This window comes from Schistocerca gregaria, chromosome 9 (assembly GCF_023897955.1).
Source record: "Schistocerca gregaria isolate iqSchGreg1 chromosome 9, iqSchGreg1.2, whole genome shotgun sequence".
NCBI classification, from domain to species: Eukaryota; Metazoa; Arthropoda; class Insecta; order Orthoptera; family Acrididae; genus Schistocerca; species Schistocerca gregaria.
In genome coordinates this window covers 25,605,705-25,616,517 of record NC_064928.1, presented here as the reverse complement: position 1 = coordinate 25,616,517, position 10,813 = coordinate 25,605,705, and the positions used below count along the sequence as shown (strand labels likewise).

Genomic DNA, 10,813 nt, shown 5'->3' with positions numbered 1-10,813 from the left:
CATGGAAATAAGCTCTGTATTAATAGAACCGCAACAGCACTTAGCAGTTAAGATGACCAAACAATACAATGGCACACAAAAATATTTTCTGGGAAATATTCACATTGTAACACCCCCCCCCCCCCAACACCCACACACACTCACACAAAGGTACAGTAGGAATAAAGGAAGGGTGGTCATTTATATACAAGGGGAAAATAAATTGAGCCTCACAGCAGTTGGCGACTTTAGCCTACAAGATTTTTTATTGCCATCTTTCTTTGTCGATTAATCCAGAAGTAAAATAGCTTCGAGATTAGCACACACCAGAGTAAAGTTTCTCATAAAGGGTGAGGAAACACAAATAATGCAAATCATTATTGTAAACACCAAAAAATATTTTATTTCATGAGCATATAATTTCTTCTGCAGCATGTCAAGTATGGTTACAAGCATCAAAAAACAATAAACACAGGCTTCACGTGTACACAACTTCTCTACAGTACTGTACTAATATTACATTTTAGACATTATTCCCTAATGCAGCCTTCTAAAGCAAACAGATTGTCTAAGATAAAAATCAGCACATTCAGACCGAGAAACAGGCTTGCAGATCCTGTCTCTCAAATGGTGTTTCAGGTTCATCACAGCTGAGTCTACCACATATGACAATGAATCTTATGTACATAGCCTACTCTTATGAAACTGGCCTACAAATAACTTGTATCTTCAAACCTTAGAGAATCTCATTTGCTTTCAAATAAGTAACACTACCAGTGCCCCACCAGGAAACCTCAGCTACTGTGTTCAGTACTTTTTTTACTATGCAGTATGGCCAGCAGAACTTTAATAACTAAAGACAAAGTAGATGTGATACACAGGTTCCAGAGAAGCAGTACAGCAAGCAATGCCCCAACTGACCACCTGCAACAATTCTGCCTGCCATCTATGCTACTGGTATCAGAAAATGAGTTTCTGGCATGGAAGTAATAACTGTACTTCCACTGCGTGCACATTTCAACCACTCTTCAGCACAATCTAATAAGCTCAGGACATATGAGCTTCACTTCAGTGTCACACTTTCGTGAAATTGGGGAGGGGAGGAGCTATTCCAATGCCATCCTGGCACAGAAGTGGCTAATGTAATAGGATATCCGAGTAGAAAGGAAACTTAGTACCTGCAAGCAAAAATGAGGGGTTTCATGATCTTGAATGCCACTAAGCCCAAAGGCACAGGGCAGCAAAAGGAACTGGATGTGTAGGATCAAAATTGAACACCGGAGTGTATTTTGTAGCAAAGGGCATACAGTAAAAAGTTACGAAGGAAGGTGGGTACCACAATTTCTTTAGATTACACTTCTTTCATAATTTTTTTTCTTTTTAGGAAAGTGCTGCAAAACACCGCCACCTGAACAGTAGTTCATGGTCTTTTTTTCAATTTCAGGACAGTAATATGCCATGCTGTGACTACACACTAGTGTCTTACTCTCTCCTGCAATTTGGCACAATCAATTTCCAAGTTAGTCTCCTGATGATGAGTTAAGGTTTCAATGCAAATCACTTCTCCTTCCACTGTCTCCTTCTGCTAAATAGCTTCTAGGTCATTTGAAGTAGAGTACAGTGCTCTCACACAGATTCCTAACCCAGTTCAGAAATAAATTTAGAATTATAAATTATACGTAGCAATTTATGCTGCACATACTGTAAAAACATCATTTCACAGCGCTGAAACAATTTCTTGGACTTCAGTCATTGTGTAAGTCAATTGTAGTGTGCACCATTATAGTGATGGAAGGATTACTAAATCATTTACTGCTTGCAATGGTCACTGTCCACAGAATGAATAGAACTGTGAGCGCTGTCTCTAATTGGTTCCAAAATTCATGCAGCAGAATATATTCCTAAAGTTAATCCTCTACTGCTACTGAATGTGTGTGTGTGTGTGTGTGTGTGTGTGTGTGTGTGTGTGTGTGTGTGTGTGTGATCTTTTAGAAGGTGTAGTTCGCACAAGTCTGCCAGAGCCAAATCACATTTTTCACTACCATTTTTCAAAACCCACAAAAGATGGTTATTGCTGTCTTGATTTCAAACACATCGACATTGCGTGCAGAAAAATGGAATTGCCAACCCAGACCAAAAAAGAACTACAGGCCCTGAAGATTCCGCCACATGAACAGGCTGACATGTCATCCTCTGGCTGTGACATCATTTAAATGCAGTATGGAGGGCCCTATGGTAAGCACACCACTCTCCTCACCATTGTCAACATCCTGAGCCACTACTTTTCTATCAAACGGCACCTCAGCTGGCTTCACATGGCTGAGTGCTCTCATTCCAGTTCTCCCATCCTGCAAAACCATCCCTGTCAGAACTAGAAACTGAACCCAGGCCCTCTGCATAGAAGAATGACCCAACCAAACTGCTCAGCTATGGAGGCCGATTGACCCAGCGTAACAATGTGTGATTACCACAAGTTTCCAAAGTAGCGAATGAAAGGATAAATTGTGTGTGTGTGTGTGTGTGTGTGTGTGTGTGTGTGTGTTTGTTTTTGTTCTTCACAAGCTGTTAGTGAATTAGATGGCTATGGTTTAGAAGCTAGAAGTCATATTTATCACACCATTTATATACTTCAACTCAAGCTGTATTACAGCAAACATATTTATTTGTACAAGGCAAAAGGAACATCTAAGTTAATTCATCATTTCAGTAACAATTATAATTAAAAATAGTCCATCTGAGCTATCACTGACCAAAAAAAACTTTACCTTTTTACAAAGTTACTTGTTATACAATAGAGATAGTTTTGCTGCAAAACTACCTTTCATTAGAGACACTATTAGTACTAAGTTTTGCTAGTAAAATTTGTCTTACTACACAAGGGTTTTAATCAAATTCTGATTAATTGTTAAAACACACCAGCGAGTTTTGGAGTTCCTTTATAGGACATTGCAGTCCAGGCATTGACTAGGGTAAGAAGGTTATCTACTACACAATAAAGTGTGGCTGATGACTGCAAAAGCTACAGGAAGTTAAAAACAAAACAAAAAATCATTGCTGCAGAAAAAAAGCAAAATATTCCTTATAATGTGGCAGCAATGGTCTACCATATTGTGAGAAAACTTATCATATAAGCAGCCAGTGACTGCCTGCGATCAAACAGCAAAAAACGTTATTAAGCTGCCAGACTCATTTTCTGATGCTTCTGGTCCACTGTACTGCAGCAAAGAAAGAGAATATTGGGCTTACACAGCTGTAGAACTCGAGATAACCTCTGGATCTATTCCCTTCATCAACTAGCTCATTTGACCAACCAAAGATTGTGGAATTGCCTCAAACAACTAATCTCTTTATTTCAACATTTGAAACATATTGATGTACACTGGCTATTTAAGTCTGGTGTGAAAGATACCTACGTTTTGCATGTGATAATTACTTTTAGTCTACAGTACTTCACTGTACAGTCTGGCAATGACTATTTTTTATTGTGAAAAGGTTATACAAAACAAAATAACGTGATAATATGTATTATGTAAAAAACCGAACCTCTCCACATAAAATGTGCAGCACATATTAGTAACAACAGAAAACAGGAGTTTCTTATCCATTCATACACATACATCACTGAAGACAATTTTAAAAGCATTTGAAAACTCATCTATAAAATTAATTATCTGCAGCCATTATCAGAACTGCATAAAATTGCCATCCTTTCCTATACGTAAATATTTTAGAACATTCTTTTATTAACAGCAGTAAAGTTATTCTGATTCTATAGGTAACATGATCATCACAATAACAGGCCTACAAGCGGTGAAGAGACAAGAGTACTGAAGCCATAAATGGAGACATAACATAATATAAAAAATCATTTGAAATGGGCAGCCTCACATGTCAAAAGAACATCAACAGCACATCACAATCCACATATGATACACAATCGACAAAAGTAAAACAAGGTATGTAGCTGAGACTTCACAAAGATCAGACATTAAACAAGGCTTGACACACATGCATTCAACCACAGTCAATTCAACAAAATTACTCTCAAATGCTACAACATCCACACACAAAAAAAACCACAAAAATATTGTGCAACCCTGTTTTGAACACTTTCACTCTTTATTTCAGTCCTTCAAATCCAAAAGAGTAGCTGAACTAATACATTTGTCCAGCACATATTAGTTTGTATACAAAAAGATGAATACACACCTAATTTGTAAACAAGTTAAAAAATCACTCCTAAACTTAGTAAGTAGCTTAGTGCTAAAAACTAAGAGTCAAAAAGAGTTTATCACTGTTTGTACCTAGGAATCATTTCGGGAAAAAACAAACTTTCCAGTCCCTTTTCATGAAATGTTACAGTTAAAATTTAACTGTGTAAGATCTACAAGTTAGCCTTAATTTTAAAAAAGTCTACAACAGTTCAATGCAACACTATATAAAGGGAAATTAATATATACTATGTACAGTTCATTTATTTACAATAAATGATATATTTATATACACTGTAACGACTCCCCATGATGTGTACTTTTGTGCACAGAAAAACTCCGTAATGCGGCTAGCGCAATTACGCAGCTCGATATAAAGATCAATAAAAGTGGAACAGATTCTGTGAGGGGTAAAACAGTCCCCTCTACCTGGTACTCCACGAGTAGTGAATCCGTGGCATGTCTCTTGCATAAATGCATCACATAAGTGTAATGTGTAATACACAAAGCACTGTAAACTGCGTATTTACATTCAGAAAAAGGTATGAGTTGTTATTCTTATTATTATGAATATTAATATGTTTATTTATGACTGATTTTTATACTATATACATAATATTTGTTTGTTGTCCCTACTAGATACAAGCGCTGCTAATACAGTCAGTCCGACTAAAAACAATTCTGACAAAAGTCTCAGAGGACGTAATTCTCACCGTGCAAATTAAATCAAAAACTGCTATCAAAACTGAACAGCAGTACAATTTCAGGAAAATTCTTAATACCTTCCCAAGAAGACTCCAAATACACCCTTCCGCACCGTGGAAGGTTATTCTATATACACAAAATGGTCACTGAGAACAGCTAAATGGCAAGACAGTTTGACAAACGGTCTCAGAGAATATATCACCAACATTGTTTCCATCAGCAGATTTACTTGTTTGTTGCTTTTAGAAAAGGTCTCAGCTTCGGGGTTAAGTATGATACACTGCCATTCTGTGACAGCCCATTATTTCTCCAGTGACCAGACAAACAATAGAGGTGTACCCCCTCCACTCTCTCAGGGAAGGGGGGCCGCAGTGTTAGACCAAAAAGACAAGGGAGGGCTCTCCTCAGGCCCCTTCTGGCCAGCCGCAGTAAGACGGCAGCGGGGGTGTTCTCCGCAGGCACAGGCGCTGCCGCCCCCCCTTCGTGCCCCTGCCGAGGCTAACGACTAGCGACGACTCGTTCTGACCCTCTGCATCTGGACGTACCCCTAGGTCTCCTTCTTCGTTTTGAACTCCTCGCCCAGGATTGTAGCAATCTCTCCTTGCATGAATGCCCACGGCACATTGGAGTTAGCCAGTGGGCACTTTTCACCACTCGGGCAGTATACCTGTGAACACATATGCCAAGTAAGTGAATTTTAAGAGGTCTTTCCATTCGGACATGTGATGCATCAACTGATATCCGTTATGGATATATCACCATATTTTATTCACATGTACCAGTATGTAACGCATGTTGTTACAAGTATGAAAAAGTTGTTATAATGGGCAGCTAATTGTTTTATAGTGCACCCAAGCAAGTGTGTGAGGAAGGGTGCACAGCACAGATGGACGAGTGACAGTCACTTTTCATAGCCCAAATTTCATTCTTGCACAGAGAAGGAATACATATACACATACATACATACAGGGCTGAGCACCACAAACAATTTTCACTGGCCAAAAAGTTATACATTACTAATATTGAAATTATATTAAAAACAAATAATCCAAGACTTACCAAGCGGGAAAGCTCCGGTAGACAGAAACAATAAAATACACACAAACACACACACAAAATTAAGAGCTTTCGCAACCGGCAGTTGCTTCGTCAGGAAAGAGGGAAGGAAAAGGAAAGATGAAAGGATGTGGGTTATAAGGGAGAGGCTAAGGAGTCATTCCAATCCCGTGAGCGGAAAGACTTACCTTAGGGGGAAAAAAGGATAGGTATATACTTGCGCGGGCCCACACACACACACACACACACACACACACACACACACACACATACATATACAGACACAAGCAGACATATTTAAAGGCAAAGAGTTTGGGCAGAGATGTCAGTCGAGGCGGAAGTGCAGAGGCAAAGATGATGTTGAATGACAGGTGAGGTATGAGTGGCAGCAACTTGAAATTAGCGGAGATTGAGGTCTGGTGGATAATGAGAAGAGAGGATATATTGAAGGGCAAGTTCCCATCTCTGGAATTCGGATAGGTTGGTGTTGGTGGGACGTATCCAGATAACCCGGACGGTCTATCACTGTGCCAAGATGTGCTGGTTGTGCACCAAGGCATGTTTAGCCACAGAGTGATCCTCATTACCAACAAACACTGTCTGCCTGTGTCCATTCATGAGAATGGACAGTTTGTTGCTGGTCATTCCCACATAGAAAGCGTCACAGTGTAGGCAGGTCAGTTGGTAAATCACGTGGGTGCTTTCACACGTGGCTCTGTCTTTGATTGTGTACACCTTCCGGGTTACAGGACTGGAGTAGGTGGTTGTGGGAGGGTGCATAGGACAGGTTTTACACCGGGGGCGGTTACAAGGGTAGGAGCCAGAGGGTAGGGAAGGTGGTTTGGGCGTATGGATGGATGTGTGTGTGTGTGTGTGTGTGTGTGTGTGTGTGTGTGTGTGTGTGTGTGTGGGCGCGCGCGCGAGTATATACCTATCCTTTTTTCCCCCTAAGGTAAGTCTTTCCGCTCCCGGGATTGGAATGACTCCTTACCCTCTGCCTTAAAACCCACATCCTTTCATCTTTCTTCCCTCTTTCCTGACAAAGCAACCACCGGTTGCGAAAGCACATAATTTTGTGTGTGTGTTTGTGCGTATTTTATTGTGCCTGTCTACCGGCGCTTTCCCGCTTGGTAAGTCTTGGATTCTTTGTTTTTAACATATTTTTTCCCATGTGGAAGTTTCTTTCTATTTTATTTACATCATTAATATTGAAGTTATGGTTGTTTCTTCTTTCATGGTTTGTTCTGTTGTGTGAAGGCAATTTTGATTTTTCAACAAAACATTCTCTGCTGACTACACTTAATTTAAAAGAAAACCTGCCACGAGAGTGAGTATTATGTTTTTTTTTTTTTTTTTTTTTTTTTTTTTGTTTTTTTTTTTTTTTTTTTTTTTTAAGTGTCAGTAAAATACATTTTGTCACCTCAGAAGTCTACAAGCAATGAGCACTGACAAATTACAAAATTTTCAACAAATACAGGTAGAAATTTTCAACAAATACAGGTAGCTCAGAGTTGTAGACGGACACAGAAAGAAGACGGTAAAAAATGGTTACTTCACATAGCTGCTATACCTTCCTTTACAAGATGAGCGGTTGTCTTTATTAACGACAATGTTTATTTAACAATCAAGAACAGAGCCGTATGTCGTTACAAACATAATCCTAACAAGTCTCCTTCCTTTAATTTTAATGAAGTGTTTACTGAGACAGTCAATGTGGCTTCTCCAGTTGTTACATATCCGAGATAAAATAACAGCACAAGAAAGGGATCAAGTTGAATATTTGATAGTAGTTGTCAGCTTCATCTAGTGGCATAATGTTAATGGCCTCTGTGACAGAACATTTTGGTGCGCATATTAACAGTTTTGCTGTGATTTGGCAAAGCCAATGAGCATGAAACTAAAACAAAACCTGGCTGTGTGCCAGACTGAGCTGTGGCTTAGCTATCTGTAGGGGGGAAAACCACAACTAATCATAAACTACAGTCGCCCCATTGTTTACAGGGTTTGTCAAAAGTTTCCCACATAACTGATCAGTCTCTGACTTAACTCTTATCACAAAAAAGTACAACAAATAACAGGGGAAATAAAGAATAGAGTGAGGCATAAAAAGTCAGTTTGATGAACTGAATGTTCACACCCCTTTCCAAAATTTTCTAATGTGATAAATATCACTTGTCTGTTAAGCTGTGATTGAAATATTGAGAGACTGTCGTCATGTGGCATAGCAAATTGGGTGGATCCCATTTCATGGCAGCAGAACCATATACCATCATTGAAAGAAAAATATCTGACATCTGAATTTTGTCAATTTTACTGCTTCAGTTGGTTGTGGGATATCGTGTTCAGTACAAATGAAATCAAATTTTACTTGTAATATTGTGCAAGTTTTCAGCAGTATTATATGTATGCAGTAAACAAACTTTTGAAATTGCAGAACTGCAAGTACTAAGTGCACTTTCAACAGAAATACGCAAAAAATTATCACGTTCATTGAAAGTCAGTGTCTTTGAAGCCATACAATAACAATTCAATACACATCTCTTAGGTCTGCTGACAAATCTCACTTTCTAAATCCCACAACAGTTCACCAAAGCACCCGCCCGACACCATCAGGTGGTGGCTGCCGCATATTGCCGGTTCGATAGCAAGAGTGAGTTGTTACTTACTGGCAGTAACCGGCAGTCACCACCCGAGAATGCCTAAGAGCTGCTTTGATGAAATAGTGTTAAGGATTTACAAAACTTGACCCGGCAGCAGACCCAAGAAACACTGAACACATCCACTGGGCAAGCCTAAAGGGTCATAATATTAAATATTTTAAGCCAAGCTACAGAAAGGTCTGGGCATATAAATACAAGCAATAAGCTGTTGCATGTACATGTAAATGGGCATTGCTGGGAAGTACTTGTGCAACGAGCACTTACCTCAGCACCTGCACCTTGCCTCTTGATGGACTCTCTGCTGCACGGGAAACAGAACTTGTGCTGTGGAACAGAAGGACACTGCACGAAGTGCGTGTCTTCCAGCCTCTCCTGACACAGCGTACACTTCAGTGTGGTGGCAGAGCTGCCGCCGGTGCCCGCCGCACTGCCGCCGGTCCCCGCCGGCGTCTGCCCGGGTCCCGAGGCTGTGGTGGAATTTCCGTCGTGCCCGGTAGCAGCTCCGCCACTACCCGTGCCGGCAGCCGCACCGTCCGCTTCGCTGGACGTCGTCACTGTGGTCGAGCTCACAGTCCGGCTTCCAGAACTACGGCGACTCCCCGTGGAACCTGAGACATCAGTTGAAGGGCCTATTTTACAAGAAAAATTGAAACTAGCTGAAGGCAGCTACATACTTCCAAAACTCGATCTTTATTGTACCTCCCGATGCGTGCACACGAGAGAGAGAACTTATCTTCCTTCTCGAAGCTATAGAGGGGTGAGACGGGATGGAGCGGTGACTGGACTCTTGTGGAAAAATGTATTAAGTTTCCAATATCCCACAGATTGGACCTATCAATGCTACTAGATTATGATCTTTACTTTCATGTATGTGAGTGTCAAGTCAGTTGTGGTCACACTGTAAAGTCAACAGAACTAACGAGTCACTCGTAGAGCTCGGATGTTTACTCTTCAGGTATAAACAGTGTCGCAACTTGGTGGTTTATGACGCAAGGCTGAACGTAGAACAGCCAGAGCATCTAACAGGCAAGTAACGTGCCACCAGTGGAGGTAAGACTGACAGTAAGAATAATGTGTGCATAGGAACAGGATAACTTTATTGCCAGGGTGAGTAATAAATGTAGCCAGAGTGGTAGGCAGATTGGTGACACAGACCCGCAAGATACTACATTGGAATAACTATTAACATATGGACAAAAACCCATATAAAAATAATGAAAAGCAGCACAGCTGACCGAAAACGTAGTGAAGTGCAACACAGTATTCAGAATTGCGATCAATGAAAGTATTACCACACAAGGATACCAGTGGAACTACAGGGATCAAGACATCGGGTAGCAAAGAAGTTTCAAGAGGAATATTTGACACGGCCTAACAACTCTGAAGGTTTTACCACCAATTCCCTCTGAAGTTCAATAGTAAAAATGAGGACATTGTCTCAGTGGTACAGGTTGTACATATGCTACAAAGAAAGAAATGACAACTTACCTGAGGAGTTGGGAGAATGCTGGGAGCCCCTGGAAGCAGAGCGCGGTGGGCCTGGAGGGCTGCCTCCTGCAGAGCGCGGAGATCCGGGTGGCAAGTTGTCTGCCACTGACATGAGAGCAGCCATGGGGGACTGTCCAGGGGCGGCGGCTCCAGCGCCACTGCCCGCTGTGGCAGCCGCAGACTCCGGAGGCGTGTTGGTGCGCGGACCCAGCGGAGAGCCCGCTCCACCCGCACTCACGCTCATCGCCACACCTGGGTATCCTGCAACAGCAGAAACACTGCTTCGTCAGAAAACACTGTCACAAATGAATCACTGAGGAAACAGCTGCTGAAGGCATAAACATTGTTTGAAAATGTCTTATCATACCAAAGTAATAACTAAAAACTAAATGTTTGAGGGTTTACAATTTAGCACTCTCAATTCGCTTCCAACAGGTTCATTTGGTTTTGGCCAGAAGCAAGATATGTACAGATATTTCTCTGCTATTTTCAGGTTACAGCAGTAACTGAAAGATTGCAAACTATTTTGTTTACTTCCAGCACGGCACAAGAATCTTATATATACTTTATATTATGTTATTAAATTTAAAGTGTGTGTGTGTGTGTGTGTGTGTGTGTGTGTGTGTGAGAGAGAGAGAGAGAGAGAGAGAGAGAGAGAGAGAGAGAGAGAGAGAGAGAGAGAGAAAGACAGACAGATAAAAGCTGTCTGTTACT

The 10,813-nt window shown here is 40.9% G+C and overlaps 1 protein-coding gene across 1 annotated transcript in view; it reads right to left on the bottom strand.

Moving 5' to 3' along the window:
- Nucleotides 1-356: 356 nt before the first annotated feature.
- LOC126291641 (interferon regulatory factor 2-binding protein 2-B) overlaps nt 357-10,813 on the bottom strand; it is a 74,136-nt gene continuing 63,679 nt past the window's right edge. Inside the window, exons 2-4 of the mRNA XM_049985212.1 lie at nt 10,100-10,360; nt 8,876-9,219; nt 357-5,562 (exon numbers count right to left, since the gene is read on the bottom strand). Coding sequence (XP_049841169.1) covers nt 5,443-5,562; nt 8,876-9,219; nt 10,100-10,360 — 725 coding nt within the window. The 3' untranslated portion in view covers nt 357-5,442. The remainder of the gene's footprint in view (nt 5,563-8,875; nt 9,220-10,099; nt 10,361-10,813) is intronic.